This window comes from Crocodylus porosus, unplaced genomic scaffold (genome assembly GCF_001723895.1).
Source record: "Crocodylus porosus isolate Cpor-Errol unplaced genomic scaffold, CroPor_comp1, whole genome shotgun sequence".
Lineage (NCBI taxonomy): Eukaryota > Metazoa > Chordata > Crocodylia > Crocodylidae > Crocodylus > Crocodylus porosus.
The window spans coordinates 36,814,070-36,841,582 of NW_017728943.1; the positions used below are offsets into that span (position 1 = coordinate 36,814,070).

A 27,513-nucleotide genomic window follows, 5' to 3' on the forward strand; every position below is an offset into this window, starting at 1 on the left:
CTGACCCCTTTGCCCTTTTGACAGGTAATAAAGTTTACAGCAATTCCACACCAAGCCATGCACCAGGGAGTGGTCATAGTAGCAGAAAGAGCTGGGAAGGAAAACTCAAACAAAAAAAAATAACATGAATACTGAATATGTACAGAAAGTTCTGTCACTAGACATCATATCCTTTAAGTTACTTTTTTTTTGGTTTTTAATTTTTTTTCTAAAACTTTTCACCATGTTAAAGTGATTAGTGTTGTAATGAAACAAGACTGGTTTTATTTTAATTGTCAATCACTCCCAGCATTCATTTCTCATTTATTTACCAGGTAATGGACCTCCCGGTGAATGGCTTGAGGATGGTTTTCGCCTGCGTGACTTGAATACAGTTACTATTGGGGACTTGCCTGCTCGATTGGACTGGTCTATCATAGGCTGAACTATTCTTCTTCTAGCATTAATAAACCTACAACAAAAAAGGAAAGCATATCGTTATTCAGATAAAGCATTCTTTAACACCGTTAGGTCCTCACTAAGTGGAGGGCTGATCTTGTTCTCCCAACTGGTCTGTGTGCAGATTCAGATGCTGCAAAACCTGTAACCTCTCATGACCTTTGAGAGTACAAGCTTGGGGTTTCTGAGTTGATTTATGTTTGCCTGCTTTTACCACAGTTGGACACTTCCATTTCATCTTTTCATGGGGGAATTAGCAGAGTTTTCAGGAAACAATACCAGCAATACTCTTTTCAATTCAGAAGGAAGACAAAAAAATTGGTGAAGGCAGAAAGATGTTCATAAGGGCATCTGTTACCTCCCCTAATTAGTGACATTTCTGTCTTATGTTCTCTGACTTCTTTTTACAGGTTTTATCAAAACCTTCCCTACCTCTTGCAAACCTAATTCTATTTTAATGCCCACTATTAAGATAATGAACTGTGATGGCAGTACACCATCAAATGAGGGAACGTCTGGAGTTTTATCACCACTACCTCACACTGCTGGGGACTTCAGAGCAAAGCATTCCTTGTAGAGATTTCTTGGTGGGTTTTTTTTTCCTCCTCTTTATGCAAAGTCTGAGGGGTCAAGGCGAGGTCATAGCTATACAGTAATTGAATTTATAATCCTGTTTTCTCCAGCTAGGCCTGACCATTTACAGCAAACATCTTATTAAATTGTAATTACTGTACTACTGACAAAATCCCCTCCACAAATGAAAAGAAGCTCTTTTGAAATAAAAAGGTACTTAAAAATTTGTCATTTGAAACCATGGTCATAGATTATTTTTAACTCTTAAGCTCGATTAGTTTTGTAATTGTTATGCTGAAAATGATATTCAAAATCAAAAAAGAAGACAGGTAATAAGAACAAAATCTCATCTTGGTCTATTCTGAATACAGCCTTAATGGCATTAAAACTGTAAAACACAAGAGCATAATCAATGAAAAATATTTTAATGTTCGGTGGTCAAACTTCATTCATTTTCATTTCACTAATCAGGGATCCTAGCCAACAGCACTCTGAAAGTCAGCCTCAACCAACTTCTCAGCCAAGTGGAGTGGAGAGTATTTTCTAACAAGATTTTCTTATTTTTACAAAACAAAATACAGTATTTACCAGTAGACAATGAAGTGTTAGTATAAGTGAAACCAATATACTTGACAAAATGAATCAAAGCAGATCTTGTGAACCAGTATGCGGAACTTGTTTGCATTGTGTTCATTTGCTGCAAGCTCTTTTCTGTAATATCATTAAAGGTATCACAACATCCCAGCATGAATCTGGTCTGGCTGCTGATTGTTCTAAATTGCCATGGAATAGTGATAAAAAATATACAACTTTATACTGCTTTTACTTCAATAAGACATCCCTAGCAGAGAATACATTTGATTGCCCCATCTCTCACAGGCTTCTGAGTTCCTGAGTTCCATTCAATAAGTCATCAGAAAGTTAATCAAGGTGTGGGTCATGAATGATCAATCTGGTCTCACCAACATGCACTCTGGAAATGTTTCACACAGAGACATGCATAATCTGGGCCCTCTTGCAAAGCTTATGCACAAATTTGGTCATATTTGTCATTATCAGCATTGTGTTCATTTTTATACAACCTTCTAAGAAAAAAAAATTAAACCACAGCAAACAGTGTTGCGAATCAGTTTATCATTATCTTGTACAAACCATGAAAATTAGAATCATGTGAGCAGAAGGTTAGAAGAATTCTCCTTTCTCATTATAAGCACAGGTGTAGCACAAACACCATGTGAAATAAGCAATTAAAAAAAAAATCTGTTTTTCCCCATTAGCTGCCTCAGCTCCATGACCAATTAGAAAATTGTTTAATATCAGTAATCTGCATTAGCAGAAAGCAATTTTCACAGCAACTCTCTTAAGTAAAAACAACAATAATCCCCTTCCCCAAGCCATTTATTTTTGTAAGCCCCACAGGCTTCAGCTTTTAATGTTTCCCCCATCCTTGAAATACAGACTACTGAATACCTATCGTAGTAGGAGGCCGTTGGGGTAAGTGGGAAAGAGGGGCCCTTTCTGCTAGCCCTCTGAGATCTGGGAGCAGTTATATGTTAGATGGCTTTCTATGAAAAAACCTTTTTAGGGACATTTTTAACCCAAACCAACAGCTACACATCAACATCTTAAATAAACTGAGAACACTTACTAGTACAAAGGACTAAACTTTTCAACATTTCCGTATCTCCAAAAGATACACATTATTATTTAGCAGGTACCTTTTTGAATAAAGTGTTTAGTCTACTATTTACTAACAGTTATCAGTAAGAATTACCTACAGTCAACTATACTTTCACCTGTTTGCCCCACACTGCCACTTGGGTTGTTTACTTTAACTGCATTTTACATACAGGCACTTCATAATTATTGCCCTTTTAAACATTCTCACATGTATTTTATGTAAGTAGATATTCAGCAAAACAGCCATGTGTTTGGATGTCTTCAGGGTGAATTCAGACGCAAGAACATTTTCCTTCTGGGCAAAGTAATAAAATGACATTCTTGCTCCTCCCACTAGAAGTCAAACTGAGGTCAGCTCCCCATCCTTGTATCTGTTTAAATAAACTGGTCCAGCTGTTTGTTTCAAAAATGCCCTTTAACCTTCTGTCCCATCCTCCCTGCTTTTGTAACAGAACTCTTTACTTTGCATTATAGTAGTTTCCAAACTACTATGCATAAAAAAGTATCTACTTTCAAGTTACTTTTTTTTCTGTGAACCAAAACTTCACATTAGATTAAAAGCATTTATGCATGTTGCATTAAGAAAGTAAAATTTGGTTAAATTATATTTATACATCACATTTCAAAATTCTTCACAAAAGACATTCAGTTTTGTAGCGGGAAATATGGATATAGGAATACATTCTGCATGTTGCCTGTTCCTCTCCTTGAAAAGAAGTACCAACAGCAAAATCATCATCTGAATTTGCAAAATTTTCCCTTGGTTAAATGATGGAAATCCTATCCACAACAAAGCAGTGGCACAAAATGTTATGAGGAAAAACTCCAACTGCCCCAGTACCCCGTCACCCACATTTCCCAGATTTTCCATTTCAATCATCTTTAGAAACCTTACTATATTAGGAAAACAAAGACAAAAGGAATCAGGACTTATTTTTAAGAAAGTATTTTCCTGATAAAATAAATGCTTATTAAAACCTAATTTTCTCAAAATATCACCTATTATAAATTACGGTCTCTATTCAAGCAAAAGCTTAAGCTCATGCATAAGGTATATGCATAATATTGCTATTATGAGTAAAGTTATATGCATGCTTGAGTGTTTGCACAAAGTGGGATTTTTTTAAACACACATCATGTATACCAATAAAGTTGCCTTGCTGTAGACTCCACATTGAATAAGAGAGTCAATACCAGTGCAATTTGTCAAAGTGGTAGTTAGGCTTCCCGCAAAACTGAAAAAAGTTAGCTTGTTGCATGGAATTTGGTAAAGCAATGCAAATGCAAATGGAGCTTTTTGTGTAGTGTAAAAAAGAGAACAGTTGGACAAATGCATAGGCTCAGGGAGGCTGAATTATGTTTTTAAGTTAAACTTATTTTTCCTCCCTTTTCCAAAACAATAGGTTGCATTCTTGCTTTGTGAACTAAGAAAAAAACTGCATCCAGTTTGTGTAACTTCTCTCCAGTCTCTAAAGAGGAGCAAGAGGCCACTCTTACCCTTTTGTTAAAAAATGTATTTTGCAGGAATGTTATCTTTTAAACATCCCCCTGCTCCCAACCTGCTCCAGAAGTAGGTCTAATTCTCCTCCACTCCAAGGTCTCTCCATTCTGACAATGAGCATCTCTGGTCACATGGATAAGATTCAGATCGAGACCCAGTGATGCAGCAATCTGCCTTTGAACTTTGACCTTCAGCTCAGCTGCCTACACTGGGATACACAAGTTTTGTTTCCTCTCAATGAGAGGCAGCATGACTGGTGATGATAAAAGACTATTTTAGGTTGAAATTGGTTAAAATACCCCAGCCAGAAAGTGAATATTTTCACAGGGTCACAAAACCATTCAAAAGGCACATTTTGCTAGTTTCAGGTTACAGCCTGCATGGCATTTTTCAGAGATCTGTTCTTTTTTCCTTTGCTGCAGCTTCCTTTGCTCCTTGTGTGTAGTTCTCTGCGGTACTGGCTGAAAAGCATGTATTTCACACTTCTATTGCATGAATAAAATGAGGCCCTCCCTGGCTATCACAGTTTTCTAAAGTCATCCTTTGCTCAAAAATTTACATAGTTATGGAACCTTTCATTTTTCAGGTTCAGATTTAGATTTATTACAAGAATCCTACTGAAAATAGATAGAGCTCATCTTATAGACAAGTTTCAGTGCCCCCCCAACCCCCCCCCAAAAAAAGAATATTTTCACAACCTTTCCAGTCTTTGAGCCCTCAGGACTCATGCTGTTTCTTGTCAATTTCACACCAGAGAGTGGTCCAGGGGTTTGCATATCAGGAGCACTGCTATTAAGTGCCAAAACCACTTTGTTTCAGTTCTTTTTGAAGTTTGTTCTAGCAATCCTGTCAACTACATGTTTAAGGGATTTTAAGAATAGCTACAAACACCATTGTTCATAACTCCTCTTGCAACTCTCTTTTTTAACAAGAATTATTCTTTAGCAATGAACACTCATTCCTGAATAGAAAGTATAAGCATATGTTAGGTTATGTCTTTGTTCATTCCATTAAAGTACCTAAATTAACAGTGTTATTTTTTAAACAGATTATTTTAAAAATCATTACCTTCATCCCCATATTTTCAGCTGAGATTGGCAAAACCTTCACCTTTCAAATTTGCCATTTCCCATCCAATTTGCTGAAACCATCTATTTATCTAGTATTTAAATGATTTTCCCAATGCAACACCTTTTGTCTCCAGCAAAAATAATTACAATGTGAAGTGTGCTAAATAGTGACTCTTGGATCATTACATTTCATTGTCACTTTATTCCTAACTCTCAATTATTTTCATTTCTCTCTTGTTTACATATTTTCCTGACCCTTTTAAGATAGTTCATTATGGGGAAAAATGTGGAAACCTATTTACACGTTTGCTGCCTTCAAATGGTAAAAATGTGCTCAGCGACCCACAGCTACCAGTCATTAGCCATCCTTGCTTTCTGTACTCCTTTATTTGTGAAATAAAAGGTCTCAAGACACTCAAGAAAGTAGATTCAGTCTAAAGTCAAACCTTATGAAGTCATGTTTGGCAACTTTTCTTGGTTTCTCCTCCTCCTCTGAAATGAAGACAGTTGGAGACTGCAATACATCATTCACAACATTAAATGGAGGTAGGGAGGGAAGAGAATACATGCTCTGCTAACCGCCCACTTCAGAAACATAATATTGGAATTTACTCAAATCACAGCAAGTCCATCAATCAGGCATATCAGAAAATTCTCCTGAAAGATTTGTTTCCTCTTCTGGCAATACAGGAATATTTGTCAAATGGCTGTATGGAGGGCTGGGTGTTGTGTAAAACAGCATTTAAGAGTGAACTACAAATAAAATACTATGCAAAACTAGTGATGAAAAACCACTAATTAGCTGACAAATTTGATGTAAAGCACTAATGAAAGCCATGTGCTGTGCTGCAATTTAGTTTTAAAAATAGCTTCTGACTTCAAGCATTACTATGTGACCCTACAAGTGTATTCACATTGTGCATTCAGAAAAGTTTCTTTAAAGCAGGGAAGCGCTATTTAATCTTTTGCAAGCAGAGCCTGCTAATGTACCAAGCATATCAAGTGCACAGATAGAAAGGATACAGATGTCATCAGGTATGCACACCCAGTAGGTATGCCTGGTATGCTCTACATTCACTAGCCTGAGATGTAAGGACCCTGTCTTTTGTTACTGTTCTGCTTGATCTTCTGTGAACACTTTCACAAACTTTTTCTTCTCCCATAATTCACTTCCTTGTTAAAGCACCATGGACACATCCTGTCTTCATGGCTCAGCCCAAATACATAGTATGAGTCTGAAAGGGCACTGTACCACTGGGCTAGATGGGGGCACTGCACAGATGCTATTCCAGTCTATCAGGAGAGGAGGCAGTACATACCCTCAAGAAGAAATAACAACAAATGGTTTTGCTAAGCAGAGATACCCACATTCCTGGCCCTGGTCTTCATTGCTATTTTCCAATTTTTCAGTTGAACCCTATAAGGTACCCACATGGTGCAACAACACTGCTTCTTAACACTGCTTCTTTTCTATTCTGCCTCAGGAGGAAACCAAGACCCTACAGAATATTTTTTTGGTTAAAAATAAGCAGGCTTCACACAATGTAGTCTACAGATCTGCCATTAAGATACTCATCTGACATATGGGAAATCCAGATTCAGCCCCCTGCTCTGCAATGAACATCCCAGAAGCATCCTAAACACCAAGCTATTGCTTGTCCTAGGTGTTTTTCTCCCTCCCTCCTATTCTTTTAACCAAACATTTCAACATGCCCAATAGAAGTTTTACTGATAAACTGGCTATTTCTAATTTTTGTTGAAAAATTACTGAGCAGCTGTACTCCAGAATCCTACACTTCTCCTACTTTGTGTGCTACTGAAACATACCACATCTGCCTCCAGCTATCTTGTGGGATTCTACTGATCTCCAGTTACCTTTTAAGGACTGCTGCAACCCATCAGTACTAAGGCTGCTATAACTTACCCCAGATCTTAATCAGACCCTTTTAAGGGCCTGGAATCAAAATAACATTGGTCATCACAATCATAGAAATGCTCTCCATAAGCAGTTTCAGCATCCTCAGCTTCTACCTAGAAGTGAACCATTCCCTGCTTGTAAATAATTTATACTTTCAGATATACCAAATTGCCTCTGCTGGGTTACAGGTATGTAGAGCACATACCTACCCTTCGGAAATGTCCTTCTAAATGCTTATAACAGAGGACATTGCAGAGCATTCCCTCTCTGCAGGTTTTGAGGAGAGCCAGAGTTGGAATGCAAATTTTCTACCCCCATTCACTTTCATGTGTGCAATTTTTGGCACTTGCAGAAAGGCTCAAAACTGGTCATCAACTCTGAAGGAATTCTAGAGGTAAACCGTGACTCTTAAACCTCTGCACTTCACAACAGCCTGAATCTGAACATTATAACACAGGCCCACATTTGTTGCATGCAGCCATTTACAAGGCAATCAAATAGCCAGACTTCAAAATCTAACTTTAAGGCACATCCACACAGCTGTGCTGCCCACTCCAAGTGCCAGAAATGAGGCAATGCAGTCACCCTGAAGCAGACCAGAGCATGTGCCAATAAGCAGGTCCAGAGAGGGGCAGAGCATGCCACATCCACATGCTCCCACTGTACAAGCCAAATCCTGAAAATGAAGCAATGTAACCACTGTAGAAAACATCTGAGTACATGTCCAAAGCCGCTCTCAAGCTTTCTCTCTCTCTCTCTCTGGACCTGCTTAATGGCGTGCGCTCTGGGCTGCTTCAAGGTGGCTACATTGCCTCATTTCTAGCACTTGGAGTGGGCAGCGTGCAGTTTGGCCACAGTGCCAAGAGTGATATAGAGGTGATGTGAACATGCTTTTACAGTCCTTGATACATTGCACATTGTGCTGGAAAGGTTCTGAAGTCCAGATGCTTCTAATTTAAGGACGAACTAGAATGAGTTGAGGGCAGCCAACCAAAACCCTGCAGGAGCCCATTAAGGGCCACATAGGTATAGAGTCCCCCTGAAGACAAGGCAAGAACTATACTTTTATTTGTGACAGCAAATATACTCAAGTAGGTTCACACCATTCCAACCATAAAATTAGTCTACAAAGTGCCACCCTTTCCTCTGCCTTTTGCCTAACTTCAGACTTACGTGGCTCACTACCTCTCTCTGGCCCTGAGAAATCACCAGCAGCTCTGGTTCTATTGCCCCTGGTACACGTTACATATATTACACAATTAATTGATTAATCACTCAATAATTTTAGACCAGCCACACATGCAAAGTACTTATCACACAATAAAAATGTCCATCCAGCTATAAAAAGAGCCAACCAGCTATAAAGTTAGTGCCTGAGAATGTGTAACAACTCTATTACTGGTTTCTATCCAACTTTAATTTGAATATGTAGCAGGGCCCAATGACAATTTGGTCCCTGCTGTCATTGCTGAGATTACAAACGAATCTCAGTTGTGGTGGTGGTTTTGTGACATGGGTTTTTGCTCAGCACCAATTCTCTTTGCATCATTTATGACAAGATAGTTGTGTAGGAACAGGTTTCAGCCACTACTAACCCAGAAGTCATGGGTTTGAACAAAATGAACCTCTTGTTGAATCACCATTCAACAAGAACTGACCAAGCCTTTTCTGTTTCAAGCTTTATTTTCAGTGACATGAGCTCCACCTTGTTTAGAAATTCACTCCGTGAAGGAAATCACATTATTTTTGCTTGGAGTCCCTATTCACAATGACATTTTGAGTTCAAGAGAAGAAACTGGATTACCCCCAAAAGTGATGAAATAAAATGAATGGGGCAGTTCAGAGAGGTATGGATAGAAAGGGCTTGCAAGATCTTGGGACAAACAGTTTATATGCAAGTCTCAGTTAATGTAAATCAATGATGTTACACTGATTTACTCCAAGTGAGGAGCTGACACTATCTGGGGCAAAGGTGGAATTTAAAATGGAGCAACTGATATTATAGCATTTCAGGCATCACATTTTATCGCAGTCAAAAAGTCACAACAACTACTGTGCTTGGGAAAAAAATATTCTGTGAAACTGTTACATGACCTAGATTTTGTTTAGGACTGCAGCTGTAGTGTTTTCTTTAAATGGTATCTTCTGTTATTTTCTCTTGTTTAAAAAAAATAAAGGAATGTTTAATGCTGTTATAGCCAGCTATACATCATTCACGCTGGATCATTTTAGACCAGACTGGGCAAAATGCACACCCTCAAAAGCACTTCCTTCCCATATGCCTCTGGCTGCATTTCATTTTTTGAGAAGAGAAAATTGTTTTATCCAACAAGGAGGCAACATTTGCCCCATTTTTAATATTTCAGGCTGACTTTTTAACCACTCAAAAATGCAGTTTGTTTTATGTAGGTGCAGCCTGAAGCAGTTTATGATGTGAGAGAGAGGGTCTCTGAGGGCACAGTTCTCAGCTTGTTGGTGTTTCAATTCTCAATGGTTAATCGCTGTACACCATTCTCAGCAACTGTTGACACAAAATAGGTGGAGATCAGGTCTGTGCAAGCAGAAAATACCAGAAAGGCAAACTATATGTAAACACACTTAAGATAGATTTGACAAGAATAGACCAAAACCTGACTTGCAAAGAAATGACAAACCATTACTCCTCTTTCTCTCTCTCTCGCTCTCGCTCTTTTGTGCTGAGGTTACTTTTCCTAACAACAACAAAAATTCTCTTTCGTTTCCTTTTAAAGAAAAATTGAAAGTACTGAGATGTATTTACAGAAGACAATGAGACACAAGGAATTCTACTCTTGATTGTTCTGCCGCAATGATTATGGTATCCTAGATGTTTTTAAAGTAGAACTCCATTTCTGCATGGCATATACCTGAATATGAACTTTCTTTATTATTAAAAAAAACAACAAAAGAGTAACTCACAGAGAATGGTGACCCATAGCCTAATACAGCAGACTAAAGCAAAAAGGGGAAGATAGAGCAACTGGAGAATGTTTGAACAGTGCCTTTTAATCTTATCTTCATGACACCTGACAGCACATTAGTTATAGAATATTAATGCACCCACTAAAAAGTTTGTCATGTACAAAACCACCATATAAAAAGATGGAATGCCTGAGGGAAAAACAATTTTTGCTGCATATTAACTTCAAAAATGCCAAGCCTCTTGCTTGTTATGCTGTTGGCACGTATACCTTGTTTGCAACATTCTGCTAAGCAAGATGACTTCCTTCTCTTATAAAAAAAGTGTGTTTATGTTGACATGTATTTTATAGTTTTTTAAACGTACTTTATTTGCTACATACACAACAGTCATTGTTTCTAACTTGTGGAAAATTATTCAAAGTTCACTTCCTTTGTTCTAGTTCCAGTTTATCCAAAGAAGGTCTCTCCATAACTAGCAAGTTGTTATGAAGGAGATGGAATGCAACCCTGTGCCAAAGCAGTGCTTACGGCCTGGGTACTATGACTGAAGTCTCACTCGAGGTCTGTTACAAAGGTTTAAATAAAACTTGTGCTAGCTCTCTGTACAGAGATGAGTTTCACCTACAAGGCCCATAGTTAAGTCTTTTGAACAGATCAAGGTGAAGATTAGGGGACCAAGGTCTAGCTTAATTGTGAAAATCACAGTTGAACAGAGCACCAGCACAAGGCCTCAAAACAAAGCTTACAGTAACTGCAGGTGCTCTGCTGGTCCTCTGCTGAGGGATGAAGTTCACCTACCCTGCATGTCCTGCACACATCTGCTCTCCAGTAGAAAAGTACATGGTAAAGCAGTCCCCTCAATTCTGGTTTTCCTAAAAAAATTCAGCAGTCCCCTGAAACAGGAGGGACCATAACAGGTAGTTGTCTCCATATTCCTAAATACGTGCAAGGACCAAACCTGGTCTCACTAGTCTGAATCCCCTTTGCTGAAGCAATCTACTCCTAGTCAGAGCACATGTTTTATGATGGTAGATGCCAGGAAGAGTATGACAGGGATAGATCACTCTAGATCTATCTAGATGTTCATATGCTCTCCCTCTAAAGCAATGATGCTCTACCTCTCCAGCCCACAGGGATGCAGAAGTGATGCAAGTCCAGTGTGAGGGCTGGATCCCATGTGTGGGGTTGGTCCATGGGCCAGTTCCAGAGTAGGGCTGGGGCTCAGGGTCAGTCCCTGGGTGGAATCTAGCATAGAAGCATGACCTTGCTTGCCAAATCTGGCTGCAGCACAGCTCTATATACCAATCCAACCTTGAATATTGGATCTCGCTGTTGAGAGACTGCACACCAGTGAGATCTGGCACACAGGACTGTGCTATCTAGACTACAGGGTTCCCACTGGGTACAGAAATTTGTAGGTCGGGGAGCAGCATGAGCATCAATTGCCACAGCTCAGGGAACAATTAGCACTGCTACTGATCACACATTGTCAAATTTTTGGACCTGGGGAGAACCCCATGGGCCAGATGACACAGAGCTAGATCTGGCCACAGTCCAGAGGTTGAGACAGTCATAAAGATTATGAAGCCAGTGCAGTAGACAATACAGTCTTTCTATTAAAATGCATCTAGTATACTCAAAAATATATGCGGTAATTCAGTCTCCATATTAGATTAACTTACATTAGCCTGGATCCAGGTAGTGGTACAGCCTTGAAAATATTTGATACAAAAGTCCTCTTCCTGGCAGAACTCACATGTTTGGGTATTAAACTCTACTCTTACTTAGGGCACCAAAAACTCCAAGGTTGCTTTAAGCAAAGAATGTGGGACAAACTAACACTAGCTTCTGATGTGGATTATACTCTCCGAGACAACTGTTTTACCTCATAATGGGAGTTCAGATGCTCTCCACTGCACTCCTGTTGAAGCTGGACCACCGTAGCAAGATTCATTGGGCCAGTGAAGGTAAACTAGAGTAAACATGACTTTGAAGTCCAGTGGTAAGGGTGTTCTGCCTGGAATGGCAGTCCTGGGTTTTGGTTCCTGGTCACAGGACTGAATCTGTATTTTATCCAGTAACTCTTTGGAGCAGGAACTAGAACACAGAATGCCCTCAACACTGCTCCAGAAGTCCAGCTCTTGCTTCATTTCTCTCTGGCCCTTTGCATCTTGATTCCCCTTCTGTCCTCAGTGGCTCAGAACAGTAGTAGAGAGTGTCACCATTCCAGCCTTGTCTCCAGCCTGACTACCATATTATACGTCCTTGGAAGAGCTCTAACCACTAGGCTCCATTATAAAATCTGGGGAGCACAATCTTCTCTTCGTCTGGGTGCATTTTAAAGGAAAAGAGTGAGCTGGGCATCTCTACCAAACAACTAATTAAGGACCTAGATTTAGAAAGTAGTTTTGTGTTGTGAATCCCTGCCTCACACACCTGCCTAGCTATAGCCTGTAGATAAATCCAGGAGAGAGGATGGATTTTAGATATGCCCATCTTTTCAGCATTTCCTATTGTCTGTCTCTTGGTAGACCTACCCAGTCTTAGGTGCTTTACTCTCCTCAGCTGCTGTGTAAGGAATTTAGCTGCCTAATGCAGGTTTGTGAATTGCAAATCCAGAGCCAGTACCTAAAAGCTAGACATGGCAATGCTGCACATCACTTGCCTAAATCTCTTTGCAGATCTGGGCCTGAGTCACCTGAACATATACAACGCATTCAAGCCCGAGATGTAAAACATAAAATTGGTACATTAGTAACTGCTAAATTGTATTTTTAGAATGATGACTTTACTGAATTAAAAGAAAAATAATCAGAAAAAGTAGTACCAACGATGTACTTCTAAGATCTTTTGACATGACAATACCTGATGGTTTCTAAATTCACAACTCTTCTCCCTGCAAGCTATTTGCTCAGCTTTTCTAATAATACCTTGGTTGTCTGGCAACTCTCCAGGGCTGTCTAAGGCAATATGCAAGCTAAACATTTTTTGACTGATTTCAATATTTTCTTATGAGTAACTATACAGTATTTTACCTAGTGAATATTCCTGATTGCTGTAATTTAAGAACAGAGAAATAGATTACAGATGTAATATTATTATTACAATTGGCATTCAAGGTGAAAGGCATAACAATTAGCTAAGACTTAGTGAAAACATAAATGTAAAAACTGTTTTAAAATCCCTGCACGTGGTATATTTGGAACAGCTAATTTACCACACATATTCTGAATTGTTTGAATAGTAATTTACTTGGCAAGATTCCCTTTTCTGTTGGTTTCTTTTTTTCTTTCTTTCTTTCAATTTGGTCCACTTTCTTATCACTTAAGTTTATAATTCTACTTTACCTTATGCTGTGCAACAAACATGGCATAGTGTTAAATTGCTTTCAATCTTGCATAGTCTTTTCCAAAATGTTTTTCATGCTTTAATATTAAGCCTAATATTGTCAACAAAACAGTGTTTAAATAACCTCTGTAAGTGAATTATTAAATTATATCAAAAAGAAAAAGCAAAACAATTCCTGAAATCTGATGATCTCTGATTGAATTTAGATTGCTGAAGCTGAGAGCATAATTTGTGTATGTTTAAACATTTACAAGTAAATAAGTACCTGTATTTACGGTATATTTGATTACTCATAAGAGTATTTATTATGTTATTGCACAGATTCAAATTGCATCTTGACCTTTACTAGTTCAAACTGTTTACTGTAACAAAAGCAATAACATACACATCTGCAAACAAGCATATATTTTACTTGCCTTTGGCCCCAAACCTATAAATGTGGCATGTTTTGGAAAGGCAGTAAAATATGTATTTTGCCCACTTACTCCACTCTGCAGTTATGGGCAATGTGGGTAAAATTTCACTCCTACATGGAGGACCAGCCCCCTGTCCATTCTCCACTTAATGCAACCCCTCTTATGCCCTAAAAATAGTGCTTAAGTGGATCTTAAGTGGTCATGTGCTTGCCTTCTTGCACAGGGGTAAATTTCTCCCTCAGTAAAGTAACCTAGCAAAGCTGGTGTCTATATCAAGCATTCAGTTCAACTCTTTTGAAGTCAATGGGAGGCTTTCCTTTTGCCCAAAGGGAGTTTGAATGGGGTCTAACTGAAAACTATGGTAATTTGTGTATAGTATAATGCCACCTCATAGACACTAGTAGCGGCATGTCTAATACTATGGCTTATTTGAGGTCTATTTCAAATAAGTCAAATCCCAACTCACTTCCCAGGGGAGGGGAAGAAATCTCCAGCAGTTGGGAAAAGAGTAATCTGGTCACAACTAGCAGGGCTGGCTGTTGGTTCATCCATCCCTCTCATCCCATTACACTGACAGGTAGTTAAGAACTCCTCCCCCCCACCCCCCCACCCCGGGGCCCAATTCCTTCTTAATGCACTTATTCCCACTTACTAAGTAAAGGGGATGAAAATGATGAAGCTGAAGATGATGTCTTGGGCAAAGGAAACTCACTGCCTGTACAATACCCTCCATCAAAAGGAGATCAGTGGCTCAGTTATTACACTCTACCCCACCACAAGCTGCCAATTTCATACTGGCAGAGGCATAAAGAGAAGCTCTCAGGCCCACCACAAACAGCCCAGTAGAGAGGAAGAAGATGAAGGGACTAATTGTCCTATGACAGAAAAAACTAGATAAAGGGGAAGTTCTCCTGAGGAAGAAGCAGTAGGCCTGCCATGCTCACTACAGATAAGTAAGAATTATTTGTGGGTGATGGCTGGCAAAGTCATATGGGGTATATGTTTTGGGAAGGCAATTGTGAGGGGCCTATATAGAAATAAGGGATTTGAAGGGTCTTGCATATTATAAGCACAGCTGGAAGTACCACATAAGTTAAGGCTACCTGATCCTTTCTGTTATTGATGTGGATCAGGTGAGGGAGCACCTTGAGACACTGGATATGCACAAGTCCGTGGACCCAGACGCAATGCACCCGAGAGTCTTGAAAGAGCTGGCAGACATCATTGAATCCCCCTTGGCAGGGATATTTGAAAAAGCGTGGCACTCGGGCGATGTCCCAGATGACTGGAAAAAAGGCAACGTGGTCCCTATGTACAAGAAAGGGAGAAGAGATGACCTGGGGAACTATAGACCAATCACTCTGATGTCCATCCCTGGAAAAATCCTGGAGAAAATTGTCAAGGGATCCATCAACACCAGACTAACAGAAGGCAAACGTCTGAGTGACAGCCAACATGGCTTTGTGACTGGCAGGTCTTGCCTGACCAACCTCATTGCCTTCTATGACCAGGTAACATATGCCCTGGACAAGGGAGATGATGTGGATATCATTTATCTGGACCACAAGAAGGCCTTTGACCTCGTTCCCCATGATGACCTCATGGTTAAGCTGGGGACCCGATGGCTAGGCAACTGGCTACAGGGTCAGACCCAAAGAATGCTAGTTGAAGGAAACAAATCAACATGGCACAGGAGTCTCTCAGGGCTCTGTACTCTGACTGGTACTCTTTAACATTTTCATCAACAATCTAGAGTCGGGAGTCAGATGTGAACCGGCCAAGTTTGCAGATGATACCAAATTATGGGGGAGGACCATCACACCGCAGGACAGGCTGGAAATACAGGCCGACTTCGACATACTCTCAAGGTGAGCTGATCAAACCAGATGGCCTTCAATACAGAGAAGTGCAAGGTGCTGCACCTTGGTAGGAAGAACCCTCAGCACACTACAGGCTTGGAAGTGTACCATGCTTGCTAGTACCATGACCAAAAGGGACTTGGGGGTCTTGATTGACCACAAGATAAATATGAACCACCAATGTGATGTGGTGGCAGGCAAAGCTAACCAAACTCTGGCATGCATCCACCGATGAATCTCAAGCAAAACCAGGGAAGTCATCCTCCTGCTTTACTCAGCTCTGGTGAGACCACAGCTGGAGTAGTGCATCCAGTATTGGGCCCACCACTTCAGGAAGGATGTGGAGAAGCTTGATAGAGTCCAGAGGAGACCCACTTGTATGACCCAAGGCCTGGAGGGAAGGCCATACAAGGAGAGGCAGAAGGACTTGGACTCTTCAGTCTGAAGAAGAGAAGCCTCAGGGGGGACTTGGTGGGAGCCTACAACTTCATAAGGGGGGTACATCAGGACCTGGGACAACATCTGTTCACCAGAGCTCCCCAAGGGATAACAAGGTCTAACGGCCTTAAACTCCAGAAAGGCTGATTTAGACTGGATATAAGAAAAATGTTCTTTATGGTGCATATGTCCAGGGTCTGGAACAAGATCCCCCCAGAGGTGGTCCAAGCACCTACTCTAGACTCCTTCAGAAAACAGCTGGATTTATTTCTTGCTGGGGTCACTTGATCCCAGCTAACTTCCTGCCTGTGGCAGGGGGGCTCAACCCAATGATCTCATGAGGTCCCTTCTAGCCCCTAATGTCTATGATATTCTGTGAAATCTATGAAGTTATTATAAGACTGTATTTTTGGTCATTTTTAACTTTGCCAGTCTTGGTGTGAAATTATCCATGTCAGGTGTCTGCCTCAGGCTGTTCTTTTTTTCAGTTTCAGCAAAAATGGTTCAGCTGTTTCTGAGAAAGAAATTAAGAGAAAATATGTTGTTTTGCCCATGTTAAAACATTCCTGTAACTGTTTTGTTGAGAAACTCTAGCACAGCGATTCTTATCCAGGGGCCGTGGCCCCCTGAGATGCCTTGAGATCCTTTCAAGGGTGCCACAGGTAGCACTTTTAGGTTTGCAAACATGATTCACAAGATAAACCCATATATTTCAAATAAGTGTCCATTGAGTTAAAAACATTCTGACCTGTTGTAGCCTTTTTGAGATTTTTGCAATAGGAAAATTGCTTTATGATTTTTCCATAGTCAAAAAACAGTGAAAACTAAGAACTGGCATTTTCAGAGAGGTGTTTTAAGTCTAATGAAAGGTGCCTGGCATCTAACAAAGGGTGCCTTGACTCTAAAAAGGTTAAGAACCACTGCTCTATCACTTGGGAGCAAGAACTTAAATGTAGCAGACAGCACTGAATTAAGTGTCAGTACTGTTCACATGAGACAAAAGCCCAAATTTGGCCATATTTAAGCCTCTTAAAAATCTCTGTTTGCACAAGTTCCACAGAGGCTTGTTAGCGTCTCAATTCTCCAAACAGTCTGTCTGTACAGGACCTGCTATAACTCAAAGCTATGAAGGCTGAGTAGGGCTTTCCCTATGATTGCTGCTCCTGACTGCTGTAGGCCACTCTGGGACTGGTCAGGATAGATGGACTGTATCTCCCATTTCTCAATGCTCTCAGCTGGCATCCAAGTATCACTGAGCATGGTAGAAGTGACAATGGCTGAGTCCATGGGAAAAGTGATAGATTGGGATAAAGATTCTTATTAGATGAGAAGATTGGGATAAGAACCAGCAATGGGAGAGACAACAGGCAATGTGTTTTACCCAGTGAAGTATATCAGGTGTGCCTGGACACATCCTGACACAACTAATCTGTTTCATTTGGCAATGTCTATGTCTCGCCTATATGTTCGTTTTCTGGGTGCCTAAACTGGAACCCTGAGATTTGATTTGCAGACATGCTAATTACACACAGTTGCAACTGCAGTCAATGAAGCTATGCTTGGAACATATAAAATACTTTACTTTGCTCAGTTCTCAGAAAGCTTAGGACCTAGACATCTTCAACTGGACACCAAAATTAATGGACATCTGTAAACTTAATCTCTCCGTGCCTCAATTTTCCAGATATAAAATGGGGATAATAACATCCTCTCACCTCACAGTGGTGTTAGGAAGCTAAATTAATGTTTGTAAAGCACTCAGATTCTACAGTGATGAGCGAGGCAGAAAAGCCCATGAGGAAATGAATAATTCAGTCTTCAGAATAAAGTTTGAATAGCATGCTGCAAAGCAAGCTTGAACAACAAGGATAAAACAAAATAGTGGATGGCTGCTCATTTGAAGCATGCAACTGCTCATTCATTGCACAATTTCCATCTCAGGCACTAAATGAAACAAGGATATTGTGGAAAAAGTAGTATGAGATCACATAATTAAAGATGCTATAATTATGCAAAGCAACTCGTGTTTTGTAATTTTTGAGTGTTGAACTTTATAGAAATATAGAAATATCCAGAAGAGGGTTATTTATCTATATTTGTATGCATCTGTATATACATATACACATTATATATAGATTGGGTATAAATACCTCTATATAGTTCTATAGATGTGCACTGATGTTAAAACACACAGAGATGCTTCTACACTTGTGTAGCACTTGATGAGGATTGCTTTGCCTCCTCAAAGTGCCAGAAGTAATTATTTAACATTAGTTCTTAACAGGAACAGAGTCAGTTGGGATGTAGTAAACAAGGAAATTGTATAGATTGTTCAATATACCCTATTCTAGCTCTCTGCTAAGGTAATAAATGATTGTATCACACCTTCTGGATGTTTCAATCACAGAGCAGTAGTTTTTTATCACAGGGGAAAAGCACCTTATTAACCTCTGCTCTGTTGGGTTCTCTCTATGTCCATACATGCAACACTGTCAAGGTCATACAACTGCCCCTTCTGGTTCATGTTCCCATGATCTGAACCCTAAACCTCTAAGGGGTTAAATGACTAACAAGACAAAGATTTCAATGGTTGATATAGACTAACAGCTGATTGAACTCTGCTATCATAGTAACTACAGCAATAATGTCACCCATTAATGTCTGCTTCTGCCCAACTATTGCAGAAGACCGTTCCAAAGACACTCAGTTTGCAATCAGAATATTTATAGAAATTACCTATGTGGCAATTCCAACATCAAAAATATTTCAGTTCAAAACCACAGCATTTTTAAGATATCTGTTCAGCCACAAGTACATTTTGTAGCACATCTCACACCTTCAATCCATGCATGCACCTTTCATCTACCAACACTGGGAGATGTGTCAGGTGAGGCAACAATGAGATAACATTCTGAGTGTGCATAGAAAAATCAGTATCTTTTCATTAAGTTTTTTAACAGAAAATTAAAGTACAAAACAAGCATTTGTTGCAAAGGCATCCAAAATATGATAGAAAAAATAGTTCAAATGTTTTCAAGCTGCATAAAACAAACCTTCTCTTCACTGACTTTTTTGTGGCAAAGTTATAATTCTATCCAGAAAATCCAACATTCCCTGTCTGGGCTAACTACCATGCTACCAGACATGAGTTTATGTTTTTCATGCACATTTCATGTATTCCCACATGCTGTGTTGCTGCCAATAATTTATGACTGATCTGCACCCAGGCTGCCCTTCAGCATTTCATTTAATCTCTGCAACAGTGATTTACAATGACTCATCATTAATACAAAAATGTACATGTGTGTTAACAAGTTTTGAAGAATCTAAGAAGGGAAGGCAAAATTTTTTGAAAGTTGTGGCTGAATGACTTATGAGCAAGCTGAAGAAAGGCAAAGTAAACCATAAATGATATGTTAGCTGTTCCCTGAAGCAAACAATTTAAGAAAAAAAATGTTCTCATGCATACCACATTATAAAAAACGTATTAACAAAAATGTTGGGAGAGTATTACATGACTCCCCAACACTGGGGAGCAGATGAATTATTCCATGTTTATCCCATGGGCTGTTGTTTTATAAAATAGTCTTGTGCCTGACCTGCCCTCTCAGACATTTTGGACCTGTTTTTTAACAGGTAAGAAGCCTGTATACTACATTTTGCCCATCAAAATCACTAGAAAATCATACATAAATACACATGATTAAAAATGTACTTGATGGGCTTGATGCACTCTAATTTTGGGGAAGGCAAGGAGGGGGGGAATTGTCTCAGGAACAAACACCGTAATTTAAGTGTAACTCCATGGAAGCACAATCACACTAGCACAAGCAGTATGACTGTCCTACATCCAGGAGACATCAGTTATAATGTATTTTGACCTAGATTTATTTTTTTGTGCACATAAGGAACTTATAAAGATGTATTTGACACAAAGCCAAAATAGAACTTTTCATACATAAGGCAAGATGGGTACAAAGAGAGACCAAAATGTCACTCAAGAAAAAACCTACTAGCTTTAGTTCAAAGCATGCTGTCTTCATTAGCTCTTAAAAACTTCTTTAGTGGCCAATTTTGAACTGCCACATTTGTCCATAGGAAATCATATGCTTTAGTCAAATCCTCCATTCACGCTCTCTCTTGTTGATTGAAAGAACCTACTTTTTTTAATCTGTCCTCCCAGTTCAGACTTTCTTTCACAGTATCAGTCCTGTAAGGTTCTCCCAACACAAGATTTCTGATGAGGGCTGCTATACATCCCTGCCAGAACAGTTTAACTATCCCTATGACACATATACAGTAGCTACGCTACCAGACTATTTTTACTTGCAGATACAAGACGGAAAGAAAAGCAAAAGCACCTGTAGGAACAGGGTTTCAAGCAAGGCATGGTATGTGATGATGTACCAACTGCACACAGCAATATGTTTCGAGAACCTTCCCACAGCAACAATCTTTTACTCAGCCATATCATTAAATAGAGGCAGTGGTAAATTCACCTGGCTCCTAAAATGGATAAAACTATCAATTGAAGGACAACAGTATAAATTAGTGTATTGATTGGACAAAGGTTGGGGCAATAAATGTTCTTTTTCTCCTGGTTGATCTAGAATACTGAAGTCCGTATTTGCTATGAAAATATATTTAAAAAAAAGTTTTTTAGGACTTTATTATTTCTCCCTTTTAAAGTAAATATGTGCATGTTCAGTTCAACATACAGAGTATTCCGTCCCTTCCTTTATTCGGTATCTTAAAGGGATGCAAAAAAATTGATCTCCCAGGGCTGCTGTGAGGTCACAGAAATTGATAACCCTTACAAGCTATGCTTATGTGAGTCTGCCTGTGTCTCACAGATAGTGCACTTTGTAAATTAATCCTCCAAAGGCAAATATATTGTAAGTAGCTTGTTATCTCTAAAGTACTAAATTGAAGAATACATGGGATTATATTGACAGAAATTACATTTTCTGTAATGGGGTTTAATATATCTGAAATCTCTCCCATAGGCTCCTACTCTCTCTAACTGAGGAGGGTTTGTTAATGTAGGTGCAATGGACATCAAGACCAAATTTATTCACTAAAATGGATTAGGCCATGTAATCAGAGCTTCAATAATATTAATCTCTGACACTTATTGAACGGGAAAAAAATACTTTTGTCTGCAAACTGGCACTCCTCCCTCCCTTTTCCCCAGCAGGCTTGCTGCTTGCTTTGCCCATTTTCTGGGTATTACTTCAAAGAGGATAAGGTTTCCCATCATAAACACTAATCTAAAAATATTAGGACAATTAATTAGATACACTTAGTTTTACAGGGTTTTAGATTTCAATACACTTCAAATATGACACTTGTTCTAGTATATTGTATGAAACCTGAATTTCAGTGCGGCAACAAAGAGTAATAAATCATACTTTAAAAAAACCCAACAACCTTGCTGCTATATTTTTTTACTTAAATCTGAACACTTTTCCTGATCCAGAAGCCTGCTTCATATAATTAGCAACTCAAAATCTGCTTTAGGAACTGCAAAGGTTTCATTTTCAAAGCCATCTATCTCTATCATCCTTCCTTTAAGCCTAAATAACTTTAAATAACTTTTAAATTTAATTCCTAAATAACATTTTCTCCTGCGATCTTTCAGTGGGAAAAGAGTAAAAATTCCTTAATGTTTCTTTTGGGGGGACTTAAGTAACAGAAGTATACTGATGACATTCTAGATTAATTTTCTCAGTCAAGAAAACACAAGTTGATAATAAGAATGTTGGATTCAGAATCAATATAGTTGCAGAAAGTGGGCAGACTGGTGTATATGTCTCTTAACTTTTCTAGCTCTTGAGTGACTAACTTTTTGAAGGATGGATATGTAGATATATTTACATTGAAGATTATATTACAACAAACAAATACATATATACTGAAATATAACTACTTAAAAAGTAGTAAGCAAGTAAACATGATTTGTTTCTGCAGCAGTAAAACTACTAGTTCCCATAACTGAAACAAGTCTGCAGCTCTATCATTTTTGCATCAATAAACTTCTAGGAAAAGCAGGCAACTGCAGGGTGTGTCATCATAATACAAATCATTAGCTGCAGGTTGCCAGAGGCTGGAGTACTGATTGTATGTAAACACCAAGCAAAATTACTTACCAGTTGTTCACTTGAAGTATAGTGAGCCCTGTGTCTTGTGCCAACTGTTTTTTCTGTTCTTCTGAAGGATACGGGTGCTATAAGATACCAAAATAAATATATATATTTAAAACAATGGTTTTGCCTGCTTTTTTATTAATATAAGAAGTATGACATCTATTATTAAAAGGTGAAAATACTGAGGTGTGTCACTCTTTTATAATTATTAATGGGCTACTAGATCATTTAATTAATGGCAGTAAAAGACAAGCCAATTATAAAGATTAGTGAAGTGTAGAAATAACTGCTTAGGATACTGCCAGTACCTTGATACTCAAGAAGGATATTTGTTGCCGTAACACAAAGTTTTGTACTCGCCTATTATGAATGATTAAAGCAAAGACATAATCTTTCTCTGCAGTTCACAGAGTATCAAGGAAAACTATAAAACTGTAAATACATCTAATACACTGACAGAATCTCATTTAGCCAAGACAAATCTTGTCTCTGCCCCCAAATAATTTGCAAATAACATCGGCATCTTGAGCATCAACAAATGCTGGGATTTTGATCACAGGCCAATATAAGGCCAATGATCAGCACATTTTTGCCTGACATTAACATGGCTGTGCTGCACTAATCATGAGAGACAGAAAATAAATACCAGTTTAATTGAAGATAATGTTAAAATTAAATCATAAGTTAAGTTTCTTGTGAGAACTTGATTGCTTTCTCAGAAAATTCATTTCTGCATGAATACAAATTGCTTAATAAGTTATCAGCAAAAATCACATCATAGTGTGAATTTAGGAATGGAACCAGCAATATCATTTGTTTCATTGTTCTCATTGCTAAAATTTTATACCACAAATCCAGACTTTTTTTTAGGAAGGTAACGTGTTGTTTAGGGTAATCTGTCCTTGGCCTATATTGAAGGTAAGTCTACTACTTTTTTTAAAATTTAAAGGCAAGGTTAACCTGAACTTAAAACTCACCCATTGCAAGATACTAAAGGTAATTTAAAACTCCAGGAAAATTGTACGGTGAGATTGTGTGGACCTGTCCACACAGCATATTAACGCTTCTTGTTATGCAATGTTCTTTGTTGCACTATAAACAATCCATTTTCCAAAAACATTCTCACATTTTTTGGATTTATTATTAAATACAATATTCCAAGAAAGGTAAGCCAAAGCCTTTTAATGTGAGAATTTATAAACCTCATAAAATACAGAAATCTTACTGCTATCATAACTATTTTGCAGCTTTTGCATGCTCCTGTGAACCACAGAATATGAAATCTAATAGATATGCTACTTTACTGAATTACCTAATCCAAAGTATAGACCTCATGGTAACTTTGGTTTCCATTGTTAGTTTGTGCCCAATTGAGGGGCAAAAAAAAACATTTTGCAAAAGACTCCTTTTTCAAGAGGCTATGCCTTTGCCACAGAAAAAGCTCCACTGATGGACTATTACAGTTAAATATAGAAAACCAAGTATATCCAACATGCTTTTAAATACCACTGCAGGTTTACCTTTTAAAAATGCTTCCAGTCCAACTCCATAGAGCTAATTATAGGTACTAATAAGCAACATTTCAATTAATGGTAACTATATTTTTACAAGCAGAAATATTGTACATCCATTGAGAACTTTCATGGAAACAATTTAATTTCATTAAATGTGCCAATAGCCTCTGCTTACTGAATTGCCTGGCCACCTGACAGTTCTTTACTGTCTACAGTCACAATATTAATGCCATTTACATTTTGATTCACTGCAACTACTGCCACAGTTCATTTGTGCTGTTTTCAGAAGCATGTTTGTACTTACATTCTAGGTAGCTAACAGTTGTATTTTTTTTACTTGTGTCCATCAACCTGACTGTAGTCCATCAGAATAAATTGAACCATTCAGCTTGAAATAACCTCAACATTCCTGTCAAGCTTACCGTGCAGTCTTGTGAGTTTTTATGTATTTATCTTTATTTCTCATTTTATTACTTTACTGTCGTAAAAAGAAAAAGTTATTCTTTTTTCTATTTTTGCTTTGCCACCTTACATGTTATCTGATTTTAAGTAACTGAACAAACTCTGTCTATTTTCATTCAGCAAGCAATAATTACTAGACAGCCTCTAGCTATTGGAATTGAGAAGTCTGTCTCCATTAAGCAATTTTCAATTGTTCTGGACTTTTTTCCAAATAGACAAGACTGGATAAAATTAGCCACTAGAATAATGCAGCTACTGTAAAAATAATTGCTTTTAAAGTATAAAAACAAAATTCCTTAAACCATGGTATGGTTAAGGTCATCTGATTTTTTTTCATAGTCCAGTTATTGGCTTAGTGTAGCATAAACTTTGAATTTCATGAAAATCTATAATTGCTATAATCACATGAAAGCCATGACTTCATGTAACTAATCCTTTTTAGCCAAAAGTTCATGAGGTAGGTTCATTCTTTTTTTCTTTCGTTCGTTCGTTCGTTTTGTCTTTCTTAACGAAAAGCAATATGTTTAAAATATTGTAAACACTTTGCATCCTTATTATATAAGCTTTTTGTGGGTAGTCTGAGTTGTTCCTTTGTAGGGTAAAAAAATGACTTGACAAAGAGTCAACATGCCACAGGCTAAGTTGCTACAAAAACATTCAAAGCCTTGTCGCATTCCCACCCACAGGGCTAGTAAGGCCCCTGCTACAGGCAATGGCAGACATCACATTGCAACAGAGATAAAGGGGGAACCCAGAGAACTGCCATTTTATGAAGAAATAGGAAATTCACTCCAAGCTATTGCTGCTAAACCTCTTTTCACACATGTAACAGTGAGAGGTAGTTTCTAAGACAGTGTCCTCTTATTGTTTTTGTTTAAAAGGAGCAAAGACACCCTTTAAAAGAGAACAGTCACTTATAAATGGAGCAGTGACTCCAATTGGCAAATATCCCTATCACTCAGATCACTTCAGGATATCAAAGCAAATTGGACCACTGTTCAATAAACAGTGACTTGAGACCTTTACTTTGTTGTGTACATTAGCCTCATACCATTATCTCTTAAAAGCTTAATTATTTGCAAACAATTGATCAAGATGGGAATTTGAGAAAGGATATGGTAGGACCACTGGGAGAGCTGCAACGCATTAGGAGAGCAAACAAAATTACCTTTGGATCTTACAATAAGAATTAACGATTAGGACCATCTATAGGGCAGTTCAGTAGCTCGAACATCCTTTCTGAAGTGTTTTCCATTTGATCTGCATTAACACCTCAAGAATGAGTAAAAGCCATAAAACAGTGATTATGTATAGGAAGGCTGACCCTCCTTCCCAGAATCAATCCAGCCCATGTATACTGGGAGAATGCAGACCAGCTTTCCTGTTAAAGCCATAGGCACAGAGTGAATCCAGGAGAAAGGCAGCTTAGCAGACAAGGAAACATACACGTAAAAGAACACAGCTGACAATAAGTAAGGACTAAGAAGCTGATCCCATTATTTTGTGATGGGCACTCCTCTCTTACAGCTGATTAGGACCACTGCAGATTTACAGAGCAGAATTGGCTCAACACTAGGAAACCTACCACTTTTTCCTTACTAGAACCTCTAGTACTGAAATGTGGATTGTTTGGCATTATTAATATGTTTTTGATGCTCTGTAGTATTACTTTTAATAATGACTTAGTATAGAAGTGATTGCTTAATAACCCCATCAAAGTCAGCATGCAAATGAAAATTATCCCACAGGGATTTGCCCAGGGTATTATGAACAGTTAAGGAACATTTGAAAAGGTAAAAATAACTATGCAAAATATGAGTCAGAGCAGTCATTTTATTAGTAACAAAGAAATCAAAGTGACAGGTAGAAAAATTTAACTTTCCATCAAGTTCTCCTTTCACAGTTTTATAAACCTGTAGTTAGAAAGTAGTATTCTTGACTTTAAGACTTGTCTTAATTTAGTGGGGAACATGTTTAGCTACACAATCAATATTTTTTTTCTTGGACTACAGTCAGTGGGTAAAGAGAAACTCTACGGTAAATACAGATGGAAAGTGTCCAGTCTCATATCTTAATGATACTGCTTGTCCAAATGTACTCCTTTCATCAAATTTTCCACCACTGATGGCAAATGCTGGATGCCAGGACAGGGATACACTTTTATCTTATCTGCCCTGGTAACCAAGTACCAAAAACACTTCACTGCCTTGCTCACTATACCAGCACATTGTAATGGTTGAAGAAAATTTTAAAATAATCCTGCACAGAGCTTGCTGCTGAGATAATGGAAAGCTAAACTGTCCCTTCTCAAACCCCAAATTAGTAATTTCTTGTGACACAGTACTGCCGTCTCTACCAAACTGCAAAACAGCTATAACAAAGCACAGAGGTAGAAACAATTTTCAAACAAAATGTTACATATCATGCTTTAAAAGGTAGGGAGGGAATAGGCACGGGAAAAACTGATGTAACATGAAAAGTTATGGCAACAGTCCAATACAACTCTTATCAAGGCAATGCTCTGTTGGCTGCCTGAATATGTTGGGAGAACAGTTTCGGAAGTTCTTTTATCCGTTTCCTCCAGTCCTCTGCCTCCTCCGCAGCTAAGTTTAATGCATTAATGGAAGATGACCTGGACCTAATCCTGGTATCGGATAGACTGAAACTACCCCTTCCAAGAAAGTATATCATTTGGAATTTACACACATGAATCAGTATATTCCTATAATATGGTATACATTTTTAATGCTTTTTTGTTCTTTAATTGTGGTCTTATGTTAATGTTTCTGATCAGCAGTGTTATTGGTTTGAACCTACTTAACTAATAAAGAAACAAGAAAACAAAAAGGATTCAAATCACACATATTACTTTTATATTTTATTATAATTCTTGTTTCTAGTAGAACTTTTTCCACTATAAATGAATTTGATATGGTAGGGTTCTTTTATATTTTGCATCCCAACTGTTTACATTTTTCACAATTAAGTTGATCTACAATACATTTTTTAAAAATCCATAATGCTTCCTTATTGTCTTTCAGCTTTATGAATTAGTTTTACTGTTTCAGTGAATGCTTTTTTGTCTCCTGACTGCACATTATCAAAGAGACACTTTGTGCCTGCCATTTGCATTACAAAAGCAGTGCATGGTGTAGTCTAAGAACATAGCTTGAATTTATAGTAGTTGAGTCCTGTATCCTCACACATGCT

The 27,513-nt window shown here is 38.3% G+C and overlaps 1 protein-coding gene across 2 annotated transcripts in view; it reads right to left on the reverse strand.

Moving 5' to 3' along the window:
• The window catches only part of MEIS1 (Meis homeobox 1), a 123,408-nt gene that overhangs the window by 5,274 nt on the left and 90,621 nt on the right, over positions 1 to 27,513 (reverse strand). For both annotated transcript variants that reach the window (XM_019549157.1, XM_019549159.1), the window contains exons 9-10: positions 22,331 to 22,407; positions 393 to 451 (exon numbers count right to left, since the gene is read on the reverse strand). In XM_019549157.1, the coding sequence (XP_019404702.1) occupies positions 393 to 451; positions 22,331 to 22,407 (136 nt within the window). The remainder of the gene's footprint in view (positions 1 to 392; positions 452 to 22,330; positions 22,408 to 27,513) is intronic.